The 20,000-nt window shown below is 47.4% G+C and overlaps 3 protein-coding genes across 4 annotated transcripts; 2 read left to right on the top strand and 1 right to left on the bottom strand.

The window, feature by feature from the left end:
• The first annotated feature begins 1,156 nt into the window (after nucleotides 1-1,156).
• LOC105565303 (oxygen-dependent coproporphyrinogen-III oxidase) lies at nucleotides 1,157-3,802 on the top strand. Its single transcript, XM_012018388.1, has 3 exons — nucleotides 1,157-1,255; nucleotides 1,350-1,685; nucleotides 1,830-3,802. Exon 3 carries the CDS (start codon nucleotides 1,866-1,868, stop codon nucleotides 3,045-3,047), a length of 1,182 nt encoding a protein of 393 aa, XP_011873778.1. The 5' UTR covers nucleotides 1,157-1,255; nucleotides 1,350-1,685; nucleotides 1,830-1,865; the 3' UTR covers nucleotides 3,048-3,802.
• Nucleotides 3,803-4,740: 938 nt separating this feature from the next.
• LOC105565302 (probable G-protein coupled receptor 125) lies at nucleotides 4,741-11,681 on the bottom strand. 2 transcript variants are annotated; one of them, XM_012018386.1, is made up of 13 exons: nucleotides 11,546-11,681; nucleotides 10,953-11,161; nucleotides 10,082-10,225; nucleotides 9,928-9,999; nucleotides 9,767-9,838; nucleotides 9,586-9,657; nucleotides 9,430-9,513; nucleotides 9,020-9,349; nucleotides 8,805-8,941; nucleotides 7,889-8,743; nucleotides 7,574-7,814; nucleotides 7,202-7,495; nucleotides 4,741-7,133 (listed from the first exon to the last, which is right to left on the bottom strand). In XM_012018386.1, the coding sequence occupies exons 2-13, from the start codon at nucleotides 11,135-11,137 to the stop codon at nucleotides 4,796-4,798; spliced, it is 4,824 nt and encodes a 1,607-aa protein (XP_011873776.1). In that variant the 5' UTR covers nucleotides 11,138-11,161; nucleotides 11,546-11,681; the 3' UTR covers nucleotides 4,741-4,795. The 2 variants fall into 2 exon arrangements, with proteins under 2 accessions (XP_011873776.1, XP_011873777.1); XM_012018387.1 differs by lacking the exon at nucleotides 9,767-9,838.
• A 31-nt stretch (nucleotides 11,682-11,712) lies between these two features.
• Nucleotides 11,713-14,756, top strand: LOC105565301 (WD40 repeat-containing protein SMU1). The gene is made up of 8 exons (XM_012018385.1): nucleotides 11,713-12,219; nucleotides 12,464-12,530; nucleotides 12,603-12,746; nucleotides 12,916-13,030; nucleotides 13,108-13,750; nucleotides 13,826-13,927; nucleotides 14,004-14,340; nucleotides 14,408-14,756. The coding sequence occupies exons 1-8, from the start codon at nucleotides 12,194-12,196 to the stop codon at nucleotides 14,504-14,506; spliced, it is 1,533 nt and encodes a 510-aa protein (XP_011873775.1). The 5' UTR covers nucleotides 11,713-12,193; the 3' UTR covers nucleotides 14,507-14,756.
• Nucleotides 14,757-20,000: the final 5,244 nt, after the last annotated feature.

Below are 20,000 nucleotides of genomic sequence, written 5' to 3'. Positions count from 1 at the left end.
TAAAAACTACAAGGCGTCGTCAGAATAAATACGAGAGCATAGGATATCGCGTTTAAACTCGGAATTTTTACGTTTCGGAACTTATAATTCTTACGCGCCAACTTAAAGTCGCGCTGCAGCGTCGTCACGAATGACACTCTATCGACTTAAAAACTACAAGGCGTCGTCAGAATAAATACGAGGGCATAGGATGTCGCGTTTAAACTCGGAATTTTTACGTTTCAGAACTTATAATTCGTACGCGCCAACTTAAAGTCGCACTGCGTCGTCGTCAATAATGATACTCTATCGAATTAAAACTTACGAGATATCGATAGATTTCGTGCCGGGGCATAGGATATCGCGTTAGAAATAAAAAATTTTTAATTGGCGGAACTCGATCGCGATGTTTTCGCGTCAACTTTAAAGTGGATGGATCGTCGTCCGTAATGACTCTAGCGAATCAAGAATTGCGAGACATCGATAGATTTCGTGCCTGGGAATAGGCAATCGTGTCCGAACTGCAATATTTTTAATTTTCGGGACTTGCGATCTTTTTACGCCATCAAGTTATAAAAGTGTAAAAACTTAATTACTGGTTACAGTTAAATCCGAATAGGTGAACCCTCCGATCTTTTTGAAGCGGCACTGTTTTTTCGTATTTTTGAACGCTGATTACGTATATGACAATAAAAATTTGTGATAAGGTCATTTTCAAGGTCAAAACCATGAAGAATAGAGATAAGGAGGCTCAACTAATGCTTTCGAGAATGAGACCAAAACCCGGTTTCTGTGGTAGTTCAAAATATGTACACCGGCGGCGCTATGGTAGACAAACTATTGCTAAACAGAAGTCGGGAGGGGATAAATCATGGTACACTAATATATACACTCACACCGGGTCTACTAATACACACTCATACTGTGTATGTGAGAACGCTGTCGTGGAACGGAAGCGACATCTCGATTAGGATTTAGTACTAGCAGCGATGACAATTTTTGGGCTCAGAATCTGACGCATCCGCCCATATAAGTTGACCCTCCTTATCTCTATTCTTCATGGTCAAAACTAAAAACTGAAGAAATATAACTTAATTTTATAAACTTGTTGATTATTTATTAATTTTGTACGATATATAATTTATGTACGACTGTTTTGTTCTTCGTGTGTTTTTTTTTTCAGATTCTTGCATGGTATCGTCTCCTCCTGACGCTCTCTTTCGGCCGGTCCTTATACGCTGCTCGCGTATAGTGTTTGTTGGTGTCGGTACGACAGGTATCCTAACCTCACAACTGTCAGATTTTAACAATTTATAACTCTCTTATTAGTGCCGAGCGACAATTTTAACTTGCAAATTCGTGTTTTACAGGCAAAAATACACGATTCTATGAATTTTCATCAAAAACGGAGAATGAGAGACTCTCCATCAGTATTATCTGGAGACTTTATCGACAGTGCTTGAAAATGGGCGTAGCGGAGTAGTTTCAAAAATAAAAGTGGGCGTAAAGCGCTGGAAACTGCTTAGCGAAATGGTAACAAGTAAAACACCGGAGTGGCCGCTCTCAGGTTTCTCTCTGTTGTGACTCACCCCCACTACTGGAGTTCGGTCTCTTCGTCTCCAGTCTTCTTCGACCTTGGTAGCGAAAACAATTGCTAATAATGTGAAATAAATACCGAACACGGACGGCAACAGCAAACGTGCGAGGTATGCTCTCTACACTTTATTAATCATAAACGTGCAGCACTTATCTAATCTAATCCGACATCTGATCGGAAACTACTCACCGATTAAAGTCTTAAGAGGTGTTTTGTGAAAACGCACTAGGAGAGGCTTCCAATTTTGTTGCAGAGAAACTGAATCAGGCGAAAATAAATAAAAGAAGTCATGGCTACGAGTTTCATGGTGCGAAAGGGCCTGCGCTCCATCGGCGTTTACTGCTACGCTACGTGGAGCAGGTCGAGGAACTTGAGGCACGTCGGAGCAGGAATCCTGACGGGGTTCGCGGCGTACAGTGTATCTAGGGTTACGGTTTTCGCCGCGCAAAACGACCTGCATAATTACGTTAAGACCTTCATGGCGGAGCCCGTCACAGCCGTTGAAAAATTGCAGAAAAGCCCGAGCGACATGAGAACGCGAATGGAGCTGCTGGTGATGAAGACCCAGGCAGACTTCTGCCGGGCCCTCGAGTCGCTGGAGACCGACAAGTCGTTCAAGGTGGACCGTTGGACCAGGAAGGAGGGCGGCGGCGGTGTCACCTGCGTGCTGCAGGACGGCCAGGTGTTCGAGAAGGCCGGCGTCAACGTGTCCGTCGTGACAGGCGTGCTACCGCCAAGCGCGATCCAGCAGATGCGGGCGCGCGGCAAGAAGATGGAGGACTCGGTGCCGTTCTTCGCCGCCGGTGTCAGCGCCGTCATCCACCCTCGCAATCCCATGGTCCCGACGATTCACTTCAATTACCGCTACTTCGAGGTGACAAACCCGGACGGCAGCACGCAGTGGTGGTTCGGCGGCGGCACGGATCTCACTCCGTATTACCTGAACGAGGAGGACACCAGGCACTTCCACCAGGCGTTGAAGACCGCGTGCAACAAGCACGATCCCGCCTACTACGCCAAGTTTAAGAAGTGGTGCGACGATTACTTCAACATCGTGCACCGGGGCGAGCGGCGCGGTGTGGGCGGGATATTCTTCGACGACCTTGACACCCCGGGTCAGAACGAGGCGTTTCAGTTCGTCACCTCCTGCGCGGAGGCGGTCATTCCATCGTACATTCCCTTGGTCAGGAAGCACAAAGACGACGGCTACGGGTACTGCGAGAGGCAGTGGCAGCTGCTGCGACGGGGCAGATACGTCGAGTTTAATTTGATCTACGACCGCGGCACCAAGTTCGGCCTGTACACGCCTGGCGCGCGATACGAGAGCATACTCATGTCCCTGCCGTTGAATGCCAAGTGGGAGTACATGCACGAGCCGGAGGCCGGCTCGAGGGAGTCGCAGCTTCTGGAGGTGCTGAAAAACCCCAAGGATTGGCTGGGCGAAGCCAAGTCGGGCAATGCGCGAGTGTAGTTTGTAAAAGCAGTCGTGAAATGTAACATTCGCGAGTGCGAGGGGACCATGCAATACGGGTTATCTTAGTATATAAGTAGGATTTTTAATGACAGAGAGAAACCTACGGATGCGATATTTTCAGAGAGTTGACTTACGTAGGAAACTTGCAATATTTCGCTGACCACGTACGTCAACGTCAGCCGGATGTGATACTTCAAGTGCCAGACATTGCGGAACTGTGTCGTAAATGATCGTATAAGAAGAGTAGATGCGAATTTTGTACAATATACATGTATTAATTAATAACTGGTCTTGTATACAATCGTACGTACATTGAAATTTATATTTCCCGAAGAAATCAATACATAAAAGTAAAAATGAGATAAAAGAATGCAGTATATAAAATCTCTCGAGCCGCTTTAACGAACGACAGTCATTTTAAAAACTTAAATATTAAACATTATTTACAGTATAATACCAGGCATCGTTATCAGAAACGACCTGTTTTTCGTTAAGACGTATATGTGTATACTTATACGGAAGTCGGTGGTAATCATAGTCAATTTCGTAAATTTAGCTTAATACTCAGTCTTCGGGGTTTACAGAAAATTCCACTCCTAATTAGGCAGTTATACAAAGCAAGGGTCACCTTGCTGAAACGAGTTGCAATATCATATCCACTTTAGGTATCATATAAATGCGCGGCGAAGGTATTTCTAAACCTGTATAAAATATTACATAAACAATAATATCGCGATATGCTATAAAATTGAAATGTGATTATCAAGTAGATTTCTCGACGAAATTAAGGAGAAATATTTCACAGCCAAAATGATTTTACAATCATGTCTCTACGTGATATACATATATATGTATACATATGTGTATATATGTATATATATATTGGAGTATTTGTTCAGGATATGATGAATAATAACGCGAAATTGAGTTGGCTAAATTGAAAAAATTAACCCTAGGCTTTCGACACTTGAAGACCGGCCTCCGTGAGAAGTTGCCAATGCTTAAAAAGGAAATCTCACCGGAATCGGCGCGTCGGATCAACTGGAAGATGTTCCTTGAGATTATAATTGGGTTTCGTTGTAAAGTATTGTTTTACAATCAGTGTGTTGGTTTGCCTATATGAATGCCACAATAGCGAGTATTCCATACTCTGACTGTGACAATATTGTAATTGATTATTTAAATCTGTTGAACCTAACTTCTTCAACTGATCGAAGTTATTTCAAATAGCAGCCTTTGCTTAATCATACAATATTTATACTAGTTAAAATGAACCACCAAGCTGATTGAAGACTACTTTCGTAGGCGAAGGATTTTTTTCCATTATGTACAAAATCCTCAAATAATCGCGTCTCTAAACGCGACATAAATATTAAAAAGACATGAGCATTTAATATATGAGGCGCATTGAACACGCGATTCTAGTAAAGATTAACCTCGTAAAATACAAAATGTGCTACTCTCCTCATATTGCGCAGCCTATGAAATTATGCATAAAAATAAATACGTCGCTGTAGCAGACGAACGAATTGATCTATTATTTTATATTTGTATATGTGTGTATATATACATACATACCTACATATATATATGTATATATGTATAGATATATACGTTTGTATATATAAATATAAATCATATATATAATAATACATATGTATACATTTTATATATAAATTATATATAATAATATATAATAAATTATATATAATTTATACATAAATCATATAATATATCATTATATATTAAACACTCGTTTCTTTCTTAACTGGCAAATGGCTTATCGGCTCATCTATATAGATCTCGTTAGCCTCGAATTGCTGTATATCACTCGACTTCGCAGGCTCCGCACACGCGTTCATTTCGTCGATCAAATTGAGATTATTTATATCGCGCGAACTAGACCTACTAATTGACGGAATATCAGCGAGAGAACTCAAGTTCTTCTCCAGTGGAAGGTCCTTCGACTCGGGCGCGTTAAACACATTGTGATCCACGTTCGGCGGTTGTGCTTCCCCCCGAGAGTTGTTCTCCTCCAAACTCTTGTCGGAGATACAATGGATGTTCGACAGGGAACAGGTGTAGGGGGTCTCCGCGTGCGGCGTCAACATACACGGATTGTCACTGGTCAAGCTGTTGATCTCGAAGAGTGAACGGTCGAACGATTCTCGCGACTCGGGGACCTCCCGCCCGCATAGATTCGAGCTGGTTGTGCTTGGCGCATCTACGAGCGACGGTTTCGAGTACTCGCGGTACTTAGCGCTCGTGATGTCGTTCAGTGAATTGCAATAGCTGGTCGCCAGCGGCAGTTTCTCGCGCCCGAACGGCAGGCAGTACATGCTGTTGGAGAGATACAACCGTCCCACGTCTCTCGACGCGCCACCCTCCTCGGCGACGACCTCGACCTCGTTCACGCTGGGACACCTCTTCCTCGAGAAACGCTCCTCCCACGTTGTTTCCGCGGTCTCGCAGATCTCCGGCAGATTGTGATCGCTCCGCTCGCTGGTCATCTGAGTGATGGTGTCCATCTCGGAGCTGTACTCCAGACTGCACTGCTGGGAGACGTTCCGCAAGTGCCACTCCTCGTCCGTCTTCGAAACGTCCGCGTCCGAGTCGGGCGCCGTTCTCCTCGGCTGCGGCGTTTCTCTCGCCGCGCCGGACATGACGTTAACATACGGACCGTCCTGCTGCGCGCTGTTGTTGATCTTTTTGATACTGTGCATCAGATTCTCCTGACCGATGACGAAGCGTATCGGGATGCTTCTCTCTTCGGAGATGCTGCCGCCGCTGTCCGACAATATATTCACGTTTTTGACGTCGTTTATAGGGTTCAGCTCGACGTGTATATTGGTGTTGTTCACTTTAGCGCTGCTGCTCAGGATGCTGCGTTCCAGGCTGTTGTTGATCTTCGCAGTGGGCCGAGGTATAGAGACGCAGCTGCCGCCATCGCTGGTAGCCCCGCCGTCGCCCTGCTTTCTCGGGCCGAGATTATTCTTCTTCGCGGTCGCGTGTCTACGTTGCTTCTTGAAGAACTTCCTGGCGACACCGCTCTGATGGGGGTTGTAGAACATCTCGACGCAGGCCGACGACGGCTCGGTATACGTGGTGACGGAATTGTTGGAGCGATACTGATGGCGATGCATCACTATCAGATTCGCCGTTTTCGTGTTCACGGGAACGGCAGGTATGCTCTCTCGATTGGCCGTCAGGTCCGTGAGCTTGGAGCTGTTGTAGATCTGCTGCGACTGGTTGGTGTTCCTCGACGAAGCGACGGAGTTGGTGTCGGAAATCGCCTGGGTGGCCTGCGAGTTGGACAGCGGTGGGACGAAATTTTGCACCAGCGGCTGCGTCGGGATCGCGGCGTTCGCGTCGCACACGCTCCTGGTGCGGCAGCAGCGGTTCTTGCGCTTCTCCAGCCAGCATCGCATCTTCAGCCACTGGCTGCGCACGTCGTTACGAGCGATCCCGTAGAAGAACAGCACGAACACACCCAGCGAGCTCGTGGTGATGGCGTAGATCACGGCGAACACTGTCTCCTCGAACGGCATAAAGTCGAACGGCTTGATCGTCACCGCAACCGCGCCGGCCCAGGACATGAGGTATAGCACCAGCATTATGACCTGGCCCTTCCACTGCGTAAACTGCGAGTGCTCCGGGTCCTCGATGTCGGAGGACACCGTTTGCGTGCTACGCATGCTGTTCCTGTCCCCCGAGGGATTCGCATTCGGCTCCAACAGCTCCAGGTCCATATTCTCCGTGGCCTGAGTGCCCTCGGACAACTGCGCGTTCGTGTCGACGTTCTGGATCGCGCGTCTGATGAGCAGGAGGAAGATTAGCAGGTACGCGATAAGAATCCCGGACGGTATGAAGAGCGCGGCAAGCGCCGGCCCGGACGTGAGGAAGCAATGGGAGTAGCCGGCGTACTCGCGCAGATTGATCGCGCCGGATATCCCACAGATTATCAAGGCCACGCCCCATCCGACTAAATAGAGTCCTAACAGGGGCTTGGGTATAGGCTGATCCGGAAGCTCGTCGTCGGGTATTACATTGAGGCCTGGCTTCGTTAGTTTCTTATGCATGTTACTGAGACAGAAGGACCACGATTAACGTTTTATCCATTTTAACATGAGCGTGCGATATGTGACACTCACCTGGCGGACACCGCCATCCACAGGAGGCAACACAACGACAGATAATGTAGAACAAGGCCGACCCCCTGACAGATCTCGATGTGTTCCGTTTGCTGGATGCCGATGCTGTACAGGAACGACAACAGCGCCATGGCAAACCAGGTGTTGATCACTGAGTGCTTCGCCTTCTTCGGCATCGTGATAGACGTGTAAGAGATTATGTACGTCACGGACATGATCATCAGGCAAGTTATCATGACGAAACTTCCGACGTATATCGCGGGATGCGAGTACCTAAATTTCGCTCCGTGCAAACTGCAAAAGACACACGCGATAACGAATAGAATGTCAACGAAAAGACGGAGAAAATACTCGTGTGGGAAGGCCTCGCACCTATTTCCGTCCAGATGTGAAACTTCCTGCAAAAGTCCGTAATATCCCAGTCTGTCGCAATGAAAAACTATCAGATTATTCAGTAGATTGATTAATTGGCATCCATCGCTGGTCCATGCTCCCACGTTGTTCAACGTTTCGTCCCACACCACGGGTGTCGGCCTCATCCCGTTGTAATAGTACAACGGGGCCTTCAGCATCACGTAAACCGGTTCGGACAGATTACGTATTGACGTACCAACTGCAAAAAGTTACGCAACTTACTCGAACGAGTCGTGGAAGGTAGATTCTGTGCGCTACAGTTTTTCGACTTACTTAATTTGCTGCCGACGATACACGTCGACACGTCCATGCTGTCGTTGACAATCGTCTTGGGGAAGAATCTGCTGTCGCTGTACAAAGATATCATAAGCTGCTGAGCCAGCGCGCCGTCTTGCGCGTGCTGCAGCAAAGAGGCGGGTAACTGGATGGAAGCCTCTATCGTCTTGTCCTTCGTGCTGATCGGCGTCGTCCTGTTGATCGTCGTGCAGTGCAGGAACCTCGCGTCCGAGTCGGCACTCGTGGCGACACTTGTGTACCACGTGCACGTTAATCCGCCGAAGCTGTCGCGCTTGACTCGAAACTCCTCGAGCGCCATGTACTTTTTGTGCGACTGTATGGACGGTGCGTATTCCACGATACGCTCGACCGCTTTGACCAGCCTCGTGCACGCCTTGAAATGTATTTCCGCCCTCCTCAGCATCTCCTTCGGCAGTCTCATCATCGAACTGACGATGTCGACCAGCATGGTTCCGAGCTCCTTCTCGTCCATCAAGAAGCTCAGGTAATTCTCTATGGTTCGTACGATGAAGTGCACCTCGACCGGATCTGTCAGCTTCACCGAGCCGTTTCCCGTGTAATTTTTGAATCTCTTAGCCGTCTCCAGCAGAGTGCTTTTCGTCAGAGATAGATTAACCTTCGAGAATTGCTCCAAGATCTTCGTCGTGTGAGATATGTATGGGCACGATTCCGTATTTAGATATTCCCACTGGCCGCTCATGTTGCAGTGATAAAAGGCTTTCAGGGGCGCCTGCATCATGCCCGTCAGACGATTGCCCTCGCACGGCAGCTCCGCTTTCCAGCCCACTATCGTTTTCGGCCACGTGTAAATGCCCTTGTTGTCTCTCGTAACTGAAAGGAGATCGCGCGATTAAGCGATACTTTAGCGCCGTAGAGGGACTCGATTCATTACCTGTCAGAGGACAATAGCGCGTATGCTCGGATATTACGATAACGCTGAGCGCCTTCGATTTGTTGCCGTTTACGGAAACCAGTAAACAATTCCATTGACCGTTGTGCTCCTCCTTGATTGGGACTATGCTGAGAGCACTGAGAGAGGCAGCGCGAGAGACACTGTGATTATTCGACGCATATTTCATTCGGGCAATTGGAGAAATTTTATGTTACCTGTCCACGATGCCGCTATCCGAAAGATACCTGTTGTCAACCTTGATGTTGGGCAAGTTCTCGCGCGGATCCTTGTAGGCGTTTAAATCCACGACCTCGGCGGAAGCGTTAGGATACCACAACCAGCTCAACTTGGCGGTCTTGTCTACCGTAATGCTGGGCGCTCGGCACTTCAACGTAATCGAATCTCCGGCGAAGACCACCTGGTTTTGAACCGGGCGAATTTCAATCGTCGGCGATATCCATTGACACTGAAGCTCCTCCATGAATCTCATTTTCTTCAAGGACTGCCCCTTGGCAAATGCCGGCAACACGCACTTGGGCGTCGGACTGAAATATTGAACCACAGCATAGAGGAACGTCAACGCGAGTGATTCGAGCGGTCGATCGGGGATACGCGATATACGTACTTCAATTTAATTGAAGAATTGTAGATCCAATTACTGAACCAATATAGGTTGCAGTCACATTCCCATGGATTAGTAGACAAGTCGCTGGAACACATAAGAGTCACGTTATAAATTGCATGCATCGATTAGAGATGAGTGCAAATCGCTTTTACTCACAGCTGTTTTAGCATTTTGAGCCCGTGAAACGTTCCCTCTTTCAAGGTAGTTAAACTGTTTCCGTTTAATTTCCTAAAATATAGAGGCGCATGTTCGTAAAAGTACGTATTTCCATGCAGCAATACGCACGTAGAAAGCTATTGAAATTAATATTTGCTAGCGTAAATAAATCACAACTTACAAATGATCTAAGGCCAACAAATCATGAAATAAGGACGGCGCCAGAGTAGCAATTTTATTTCCCGACAAATCGCTAGAGCAACAAAGCAAAGAATGCGTAAGACAAAAAGAAATATCTTTGCAGGAAAATATTTGTGTGTCTCTCCATCATCCTAGACTTACAGCCTTTTGAGATTCGGTAATTTCTTGAACGCATAGCTGTCTATCGTCGATATCCGATTCTGGCTCAGATCCCTGAAATCACGAAATTTACAAGATTGCAGAGGACCGAATCGAGTCTACGGAGGTGAACTTTCGCTTGTGTATGAATCCTTACAATCGCTCCAAGTTCTCCAAGCCGTTGAAACATCCCTCGCCCACGGAACTGATCTTGTTTCTCGACAGATCGAGCCGCCTGAGATTTGTCAGATTCGCAAACGCGTCCGCCTGAACGACGTAGATGACGTTCTTGCTCAAATCCCTGCAATTTATTCGACCGTTGTCGCATGCGTCGTCGGGCAAAAGCACACGCCTGAGCGGAACGGCAGTCTTGTGCTCTTAAGATACAAGACAGTTATTGTGTGTCACTCTACAGCTTAATCTACAATGTGCTTTTTGCGTCTAGAAACATTCTATTTTGTAGCCAATAAATATCTTAAAAATTTTGTCCAAGTTAATACATTGTACAATCGTGCATTGTCGGCAAATCTTTTAAGAGTTTTGATTTGCTTATAAAAACAGTTTCTAGACGCAAAAAGCACATTGTAGATTAGATTGAAAGTCTAATCTACAACGTGCTCTTTGAATCTAGAAACATTCTATTTTGCAGCCAATAAATATCTTAAAAAATTTGTCCAAGTTGATAAATTGTACGTTGTACAATCGTGCCTTGTCAGCAAATCTTTTAAGAGTTTTGAGACATTTTCTAGGCTTAAAACCTAATCTACAATGTGCTGTTTGTTAAAACATTCTATTTTGTAACTAATAACGTGTTCCTAAACGTGCTTAAGAAATTTATGCAAGCTGATAAATTGTACATTATACAATCGTGCATTGTCGACAAATTTTTTTAAGCGTTTTGATTTGCTCACGAAATCGAATAGCAGAGAGTACATTGTGGATTAGACTTTAGACCATTCAAGACACAAAACACCGTCTCAAGAGAACAAGACGGCCGTTCCGCTCGAGCCTTAACGAGACAGCCCTACAGTTGTATGAGCTCCACGCTGACTTTGTTGACGTCCACGTCCTTGATCTCCTCCAGGCGGTCGCCGCACTTGAGGCGCAGCCATTCGGCCTGGGCGCCGACCTGCTTGCATATGCAGTGCTGCGGGCACACGACCGCGCCGGCCCACGTCGGGAGCAGAATAGCGAGCAGCAGACTGGCTCTCATGATTAGAGGAAAGCGGCCGTTGCTCTGAAAAGTACCAAAATTCAATACCTCGCCGCCGTAAAACGGGGGGGGGGGCAGAGCGTCGCGCGAGCACGCGTGCGGTTTTTGCCGTGCGAGATGCTCCGCGCGACTCGCACGAGTGCTCCGAGTCGGGGGCGGGTGGAGTTTCCTCGAGGAAGACACTCGGGTACAAATAGGAGGCGGGTGAACGAAAAAAAAAAACGAAGAGAGACAAGAAAAGTACTTGGCCATCGCACACTCCCCGACGAACGCGTGCACGCGCGAGAGGGACGCACGCCCGCGGAGGTCGTCGTCGCAGGGCCCGATTCCACGCGACGGAACAACGCGCGCGATACGGGGGCGAGAGACGGGGACGGGACGGGGACACGCGTGTCCCGGGATACTCACGGCCCAGTTAACGGTCGCGGCTCTCACATTGTCGCGAGGCGAGGATTTTAAATAGCCGCATTTTTATTCGCGTAGCCCGCGATGTTATTGACGCCGCGGACCCCAGGGTGGACTAGGTAGAGGCCGAATCTGGAACACGACGACGTGTCCGCCGCGGCGCCACCTGGCGGCGGCGGCCGGCAGCATCCGGCGAGTACTCACTGCGCTGCGCGTAGGGCCCGGCTCTCTCTCTCTTCAATTCACACGGGATCGTTTGTTCTCGGGGTAGGCGCGACGACGTGTTTATTTCCACAATCGCGAGCGGTCGCCCTCGCCTCGCCCTAGCGCCGCGTCGACGGGCGATGAGCCGCGTCCCCGGACGCTGGACTGCGCGCCTACGGCGATAACCTCCGGCGAAGCGCTCGCACCGTCTGATGGTTGAACCGGGAACTGTCCGGGCGTCAACTGAGGAACCCGCGGAAGACATTGTTCGCCGGGAAGACCGGGAGAAGATGCTGTTTGTATATCGGTTTATCAAGCGCCCGGGGAAGACAGTGTAAACAGAACGCGAGAACGAGGGGAGCGCGCGACATAACCTAACGGGCGGTTGCCGCGGAGGGGAAGAAAGAGCTCGCACCGCCTGCCTTGTGAATTGCGAGACGGCCGGAGATGTCGATCGAGATAGAATCCGCCGAGTGAGTGACGCGACTTCTATTTGTTTCTTCATTCTTCGTGTGTAGTACTCGTCGTTTTAACTCTTTTTTTCTTTTATTAATTCACGTATGAAGATCGAAACGTCCCGCTTACGTTAGCAGAGTATTTCATTTTGATATCCCTTTTCTGTACGTTGTCGGGCGTTTCGAGACGTTTCGACTGCCGCAGGATTGTATGCGGCAAGTATGAGCAAGCAATCATGCTAGGTGCGTTGTTGCTTTTCAGTGTGATTCGGCTGATACAGCAGTATCTGAAGGAGTCGAACCTTGTGAAGACGCTGCAGACCTTACAGGTAGATACCCCTTCGGCGTTTCAACGCGCGCTTTCCCTTGCCGCTCGCTTGCTAATACATTTTTGCACGCAGGAGGAGACGGGCGTGTCGCTTAACACCGTGGACAGTGTGGACGGATTCGTCGCCGATATAAATAACGGACACTGGGACACAGTTCTGAAAGCTATACAGTCGTTAAAGTTACCTGACAAGAAACTCATAGACTTGTACGAGCAGGTAGTTGCGCTGAATTAGAATTATACGTTTAGAGCTTTACTCTTTTGTATGTCTGTAACGCCGGGATTTTTGTAGACAGTCGATTGCGCTTGCCTTGTATCTCCTGACGAGAAACGGCGACGTGCATCAGCAAGAAATAATGTTTAACGAATGCTTTATCGTTCTTCAGGTGGTTTTAGAGTTAATCGAGCTGCGAGAATTAGGCGCGGCACGTTCCTTGCTAAGACAGACTGACCCGATGATCATGATGAAGCAACAAGAACCCGAGAGATACATTCACTTAGGTAGACATTTTACTCGACCGAGATCTTTGTAATATCGTACAATGTTGCTCACACGATGTGTGTACATTGCTTTGCAGAGAACTTACTCGCGCGCTCGTACTTCGATCCGCGCGAGGCGTACACCGACGGGAGCACGAAGGAGAAACGACGAGCGTACATAGCCACCGCTCTCGCTGGCGAAGTCTCGGTAGTACCGTCCAGCAGACTGCTCGCCCTGTTGGGACAGGCGTTGAAGTGGCAGCAGCATCAGGGTCTGCTACCGCCCGGCACTACGATAGACTTGTTCCGCGGAAAGGCGGCGGTGCGCGACCAGGAGGACGAGAAATATCCGACGCAATTGTCGAAGCAGATCAAATTCGGCCAGAAGTCGCACGTGGAGTGCGCGCGTTTCTCGCCCGACGGCCAGTACCTCGTGACCGGCTCGGTGGACGGTTTCATCGAGGTGTGGAACTTCACGACCGGCAAAATAAGGAAGGACTTGAAGTACCAGGCGCAGGACAACTTTATGATGATGGAGCAGGCGGTCCTGTCGATGTCGTTCAGTCGCGACAGCGAGATGCTGGCGGGCGGCGGTCAGGATGGTAAAATCAAGGTCTGGCGGGTGCAGAGCGGACAGTGCTTGAGGAGGTTCGAGAAGGCGCACTCGAAGGGCGTGACTTGCCTACAGTTTAGCAGAGATAACAGTCAGATATTGTCGGCTTCGTTCGATACTACTATAAGGTAAAGTAAAAAGAGTTATACTTTTTCTTTCACTTCGACGCAACAAATGTGACATTAACGGAACGAATGTTGCAGGATACACGGCCTCAAGTCCGGGAAAACTCTTAAGGAATTCCGCGGTCACTCTTCGTTTGTCAACGAGGTCATCTTCTCTCCGGACGGCCACAATATAATTAGGTATTTATCGCAAGTATTACTGCAAACCGGAAGTAATAATTTCCATCTTTACCAAACGCGCGTCGTTGTCTTGCAGCGCGTCGTCGGACGGTACCGTGAAGATCTGGAGCTTGAAGACCACCGAGTGCATAGGCACTTACAAGTCATTAGGAGCCGCTGATCTCACGGTAAACAGCATACACGCTCTTCCTCGAAACCCGGAGCACTTCGTCGTGTGCAATCGTTCAAATACGGTGGTGATTATGAATATGCAAGGGCAGATAGTGAGATCGTTCTCCAGCGGTAAGCGAGAGGGCGGTGACTTCGTGACTACGGTGGTGAGTCCGCGTGGCGAATTTATCTACTGCGTCGGTGAGGATCTCGTGCTCTACTGTTTCTCCACGTCGTCGGGAAAGCTCGAGAGAACGCTCAACGTGAGTACGAGTTCACGGTTCTGCGTGAATCCGTTCGATCCGACTGACAGCGTCCCGGTCTTTTCAGATACACGAGAAGGACGTGATCGGCTTGTCGCATCATCCCCATCAAAATTTGCTATGTTCTTACAGCGAGGACGGACTGCTGAAATTGTGGAAGCCGTAAATAAATAAGGAAACTTATACTTCTTTGTATATTTAAATACGAAAGTAAGAAGAACGGCGTCCCCGTGTACTACAATACAGCATTTTTTACAGCGACTGGTGTTACAGGTTTGTCCCCCGATTATTATGCAATTGTTATTATTCCATTTGTTTTTTCATCGTGGCACTGCCCGTAATGTGCTGCCCAATGGAAAAAGAAGAGATACAAAACACGCACACAGATATTAATACGCATAATTTCGAAACTCGAATAAAAGTAAAATAACACAATTTTCTCGCGTGGCGAGGGTGCGAAGATTGTGAACCTTCACACAGCTTCCCTTTTACGTTTTTCACGATTCCGCTTCTTGTTAGGGCGAGTTAACGAGCGAAGGAAAGGCGTGATTTTTCATGGAAAAGTCGTCGATATCGCTGAAGCATTCGACATAACGCGTTCTACGCGGACAATAATAGGCATTACACGCTCGGCTGTATCTGATCGTGCGAACCTAATCGTTACAGCGTCGCCGACGTTAGAGGCAGGTAGATAGGATACGGGGTGGGTGGCTGGTCGGGCCCCGCTCGGGACCGAGTGCACCTCCTTCCCGTACCTAATCCCCCTACGCGTCGTCACGTAGCGCGGGCCCTTAGCCGGCGCGCGCTCCAACGTAATTGGGCCCGAGCAAATAAGCAATCACTATATTTCGGCTCGGCAAATATTATAATAACAGACTGGTGGGGTTAACCGGGTTATCGCTCGTACGATCGGTGGTCGGCTCAGGCGTCTTAGACAGCGCCAAAACCAGCACCGACCTGCTGCTCCTTTTTGCGCGCGTCCGCTTACGGCTCGTACGGCCGCTTACCGAAAACGACCCTTCGTTAATATCTTCATAAAACCCTATGCGCGAAAATGTATCCGGCCGAGGGCCGGCGATTAATCAAGCCGATCCGGCAGAGCGTGGGTCTAATCGAAGCGCAATCTTACTCCGAGATCCTTGCTTCTGGTCGATGACATAAGATCCCTCTCTCGGTGCATCTTTGCTCCTTTTTGTCCCATCGTCACTTTCGATGTAAACAACTCCAATTTTAATTTTTCTTCTTTTAAGCGAAGACCGACGTGTGAGATGGGTCGAGAGAAAAAGGAGTTATTGTTCATATAAATCTCTTAATTCGCACGAGAGGTTCTCGTATCTTTAATATCAAATATTTTCGCAAGTTACAATAAACTTTTCTCGATAGGTCTAATAAAAAATATTATTCTAAACGCTCATTCCTATAATTTATGACGCGTTTCATCGTCTTCCACCGGTATAGAACCTGACATTTATGACGACACAAGTATAGTGATATAACGAGATCGGCGGGATTAGAAGACCGCGTGAAAGTTCACCGTCGGTCCTTTTGGCATGTAATCCACACGTGGAAACAAATGGACCGGAAAGTCGTTTCGCTTCCTTCTTAGTCCCGGCTAATGCGACTTTAATGTCATTGGAAGTTTTTCACTTTACTTCAGCTTCCTGTCGGTGCAGTTGGCCCAATTATCGGTTGGATTTTTGGTTTCACCGCCGAGCTCTCTTCCTTGTAGTTATACCGCCGGCGCCGCCGTTGATCTTTACGCGATTTTTGATCGCTCTTTGATTACTTGTGAGTTGCTATACAGAAAGCAAGTGCAATCAATGTTGGTAACGAAAACAAGCGCAATATAATTTTACAACAATAACAAGTTCTCGCAGTTGCGTTCTATCTACTAGTCTGTCATGAATTTAAAAAAACTACACGGGGGGGGGGGGAGATTTCTCTTAAAATTTGCCCTGAAAATGTAATCGTGGAACAACATGGCACTTTGAAGAATGCCAATTTTACAACAGTTTTTTAATTTTACCATACATTTCACTAATAAAATGTATAAAGTATACGTAGAAATTAATAGTCGATAATTCTACACGAAGAGAATATTTCTTATTAAATTTATCTGAAAATCACGTAATCGTGGGACAAGGCATTCTGAAGAATTTTATGCGAGTTTTTTGAAATTCTACTATACATTTGATACACTAGTAAAATTTCAAAAAAACTCGCCTAAAATTCTTCAAAATGTCTCGTCCCGCGCTTACTTGATTTTCAGCTCAATTTTAAGAGAAAAATTCTCTCCGTGTAGAACTATCGACTATTCATATTTCTATACTATTTAAGTATATACTTTAAAAAGGGAAGGATAAAGTGGGAAAATAAATTGTTTAATTTAACCACATTTACGGAAGTCATGAAATCTCTCAGGAAAAATTAGAAACCAGTCATTTTTTGACTGCTCTATTCTAGTCAGGATTGGGAAAGTTACTTTATAAAAGTATCTAGTTACAATTACAGTTTTTTCGCTAAAAATGTAACTAGTTACAGTTACAGTTACTCCAAAAGTAACGAGTCGTTACTTTGCAGTTACTTTCTTGCAATGAAACTAAAAATATCAAATCTGCATTTGAAAGTAAAATCTGCATTGTAAAGCGTCGATAAAGGCATTTATGTGCAAATGCAAGGCCTGATGCAATCTGCGGAGGTTTAAAATATGTATACTCGTATATAAAGTAAAGCCAGCGGTACACGATACTATTTTTCCTACTGGATTGCTTACGAGAACCAATAAGGATATAGAGTTTTAGATCAGGTGACTTACAGCTAAATCCTGATTGGCTCCCCTAAGCAATCCAGTAGAAAAAAAATAGTATCGCGTGCCGTTGGCTTAACGAAGTTAAGTTAGAGTTACTAAAAAAAGGTAACTGTAACTTTGTTACAAGTAACGAGTTTCTTCCCAACTCTGGTTCTAGTTGCTTGTGCGAAATTTAAGTACGCTTTAAATAAATTTAAGCCACGAATTTGAATCAGTCTACCGGGACACGAAACGTTTTGCTTCTGTCGCTCCTTTATACTTTATTTATCTAATTGATATCCCGATGTTGCAAGAACACAAAGAAAACTGATAATCGAAAGGGGCTGCCTGGGCCCGGGATAATCGACGATTTCGTGTATCTGTGTCTGTGACCTACCGCGAGGCTGCACGCTCGGAACGATTAGACTCAACGCGCCGCGTGTCTGCGGGGCTGTTTTGTGTCCGAATGAAGCGCGTGTAATGATATTCCAGCGTGTGCGGTAAAGGATTTTCGAGCGGTCGAATTAACTGTGTATACGCGGCCGTTACACGGAAAACCAGATGCCACTCTTAGCGTTACCGGTACCGTAACCGCCGTTCCGCGACCGCGGAATCATCGCTGCCGCTGCTCGGAGAGGCGGCTTAAGCCTTTATCAGGCGCGCACGTGACAATCGCGTCGATTACAGATTACAGAAAACGTATAATAAAGCGCGATTGCGTAACGAAATGCAACGAGGGAGGGAGGGACAGGGGAGGCAGGTGCCTCGGAAAGTTTCGTGAAAGGAGAGGAAGGCGAGTACCCCCATTGCGAGGGAGGAACTACGAACGGTTGGCCTTCAGGGAAGGAAATTCGCTTCACTAATTCCGCTTCTTCCGACGTGATATCGTACGAGTGCCTTCGGACGTTATCGGGTCGATCCAGAGAGAGCGGCGCTCTTTCCACCCTTTCGCGCGCGGATCTTTTAACAGTAACATCATCCGTCCGTCTACGATTTTTTTTTTAGAAGCTATAAGGTCTATTTTATTCTTGTACTTATTAGCAATTAGGCGCTGCTTAAGAGTCTTTGCCGAAGTATTGGCGGATATTAATAACTCGAGGCGAATCTTTCGAGGAAGGCGAATCGTTCCGGGGTTGAGCCGGTGATGATATTAGCGATACGCGGACCTCAGGGCCTCCTAGCTCTCGTTTCCGTATTTCCGGAAGACTCTCCAATTTCGCGATCATAATTTGTTAATAATTGGACATTTTGGTTGTGGGCCCAATGGTGGAAGGGCCTTTCCTCTCGCTGGCCAACTGGCCCCAGGTGTGTGCACGGGGAGCGTGGCGGACGCGTGCTTCTCCCCTCTTTTAACCTTCGCTTGCAGCCGAACGCGCTCGATTCGACTCGCTCCTTGCTTCTTCTTCTTCTTCTCCTTCGTCTCGCCGTTGTCTTCCTTCGCTTCTTGCACCCCGTATTCTTCCCCGTATTCTTCCCTTCCGTTCGCTCTCGTTTCTCCGAGCGCGCCTCCGAGCGCACCCGCCGCAATTTGGCGCGCGCGCACGCGGAATTCCTATTCGCGGATATATTGATTTGCGAGAATGGGAGGATATGGAAGCGTAGAATAAGCGGATTACAACGTGACATCACGCGTGAGAGATGCAAACAGAGTCGAATTAATTGGACAGTCAAATCAAAGCCCGAAGAAAATCTTTATCAATTCGGACAGTTTTGTTCTTTCTTATTTAATCATGAATTACATTGAATAATTTTTCACTTTCACAATTTTTTTCTCACAGAGTCATAAAGCTACGTCAAACGGCGTGTTCTCCAACGGTCAATCGGTGGATTTTCACTGAAAACAGTGAATAGTCGCTGATTCACTGTTATAAGTAGAGGAAAATCTCCTATTATGAGGCAGGATCCTAATATGGGACAGCGGTGTTTCTGCTGAATTAATTGGGATCATCTGTTAGTGCCACCATGAATTTATTGCCCTCGAAGTGAAATCTGTCTAGTGGAAAATTGATTGTTAGATCGTGTAATCGTTGCGAAAAAAAGATCTGTCATTGCATTTGGACGTTGAATACCTGCTACCTCATAATAGAGGACTTTCCTCTATACCACTGCGATTTTCAGTGGCATACTTATAACTGTAAATTAGTGGCTGTTCGCTGTTTTCAGCGATGATCCACTGACTGACTTTTAGAGAGTGACAGAGTTCATTCGCGAAAGTCGAGGGCGGATCGAGCGGAGAATCGGCGAGTGAAAATATAATTATTCACGTTAGAGTAAATTAGTGACAGATTTTTCGTTGATTGCCGTGCAATCAGCGTGGCCTCGGCGGACGAGACAGTAAAATGGTTAAATGGGGTATCGTCGTGCGCGTAGCTGGGCCAAGAGACGGTAAGTCTCGGGCGGTACCGCGGCGGGGAGGGATTTGCATTCGCGGAAAGGTGGCAATTATCTCGCGGAACGGAATATAACGCAATTATCGAATTAACCCTCGCACCCCCACATAATTGCTCGCGACTTCACGATTTAAGTGGATAATCATTGGGAACCGGCTGACCCGGGCGAGCGCCGAAATTCGCCGGTCCGAGCATCGGGGAATGTGGGGCGGCCGATCGAGCGGTGCATCGTGTAATTTACCCTGCATGCTACGTGCGCACGCACCGTGCGCTCTAATGACGAGTTTAACGGGCGATCTCGCTTCCTTCCGATCGGATCGGAAACATCGATCCGGACTTACCTGTCTTCCGCCGGCGTGTCTTCGCCCTGGTTTTTACCAAACGTCGTTTAACTTGGATATTGGTTTAATTCATCCTTTGTCTGTTTCTACTTGTCTCCCTAGAAAGAAACCGAGGAGGAATTAAAGCTCTTGTGGAATAGC

Source organism: Vollenhovia emeryi, unplaced genomic scaffold, assembly GCF_000949405.1.
Source record: "Vollenhovia emeryi isolate VEMERY1.0 unplaced genomic scaffold, V.emery_V1.0 DF939154.1, whole genome shotgun sequence".
NCBI classification, from domain to species: Eukaryota; Metazoa; Arthropoda; class Insecta; order Hymenoptera; family Formicidae; genus Vollenhovia; species Vollenhovia emeryi.
This window is presented reverse-complemented; position numbering and strand designations above follow the sequence as displayed.

Excerpts from the sequence above, each read along its gene's own strand:
- LOC105565303 (XM_012018388.1), top strand. The coding sequence starts at position 1,866 with ATGGCTACGAGTTTCATGGTGCGAAAGGGCCTGCGCTCCATCGGCGTT.
- LOC105565302 (XM_012018386.1), bottom strand. The coding sequence starts at position 11,137 with ATGAGAGCCAGTCTGCTGCTCGCTATTCTGCTCCCGACGTGGGCCGGC. Across the intron at positions 9,658-9,766 it reads TTGTTGGCCTTAGATCATTT|GAAATTAAACGGAAACAGTT; the intron begins GTAAGTTGTGAT and ends TCTATATTTTAG. Across the intron at positions 8,744-8,804 it reads GCGCTATTGTCCTCTGACAG|TTACGAGAGACAACAAGGGC; the intron begins GTAATGAATCGA and ends ATCTCCTTTCAG.
- LOC105565301 (XM_012018385.1), top strand. The coding sequence starts at position 12,194 with ATGTCGATCGAGATAGAATCCGCCGA. Across the intron at positions 12,220-12,463 it reads ATCGAGATAGAATCCGCCGA|TGTGATTCGGCTGATACAGC; the intron begins GTGAGTGACGCG and ends GTTGCTTTTCAG. Across the intron at positions 13,031-13,107 it reads CGAGAGATACATTCACTTAG|AGAACTTACTCGCGCGCTCG; the intron begins GTAGACATTTTA and ends ATTGCTTTGCAG.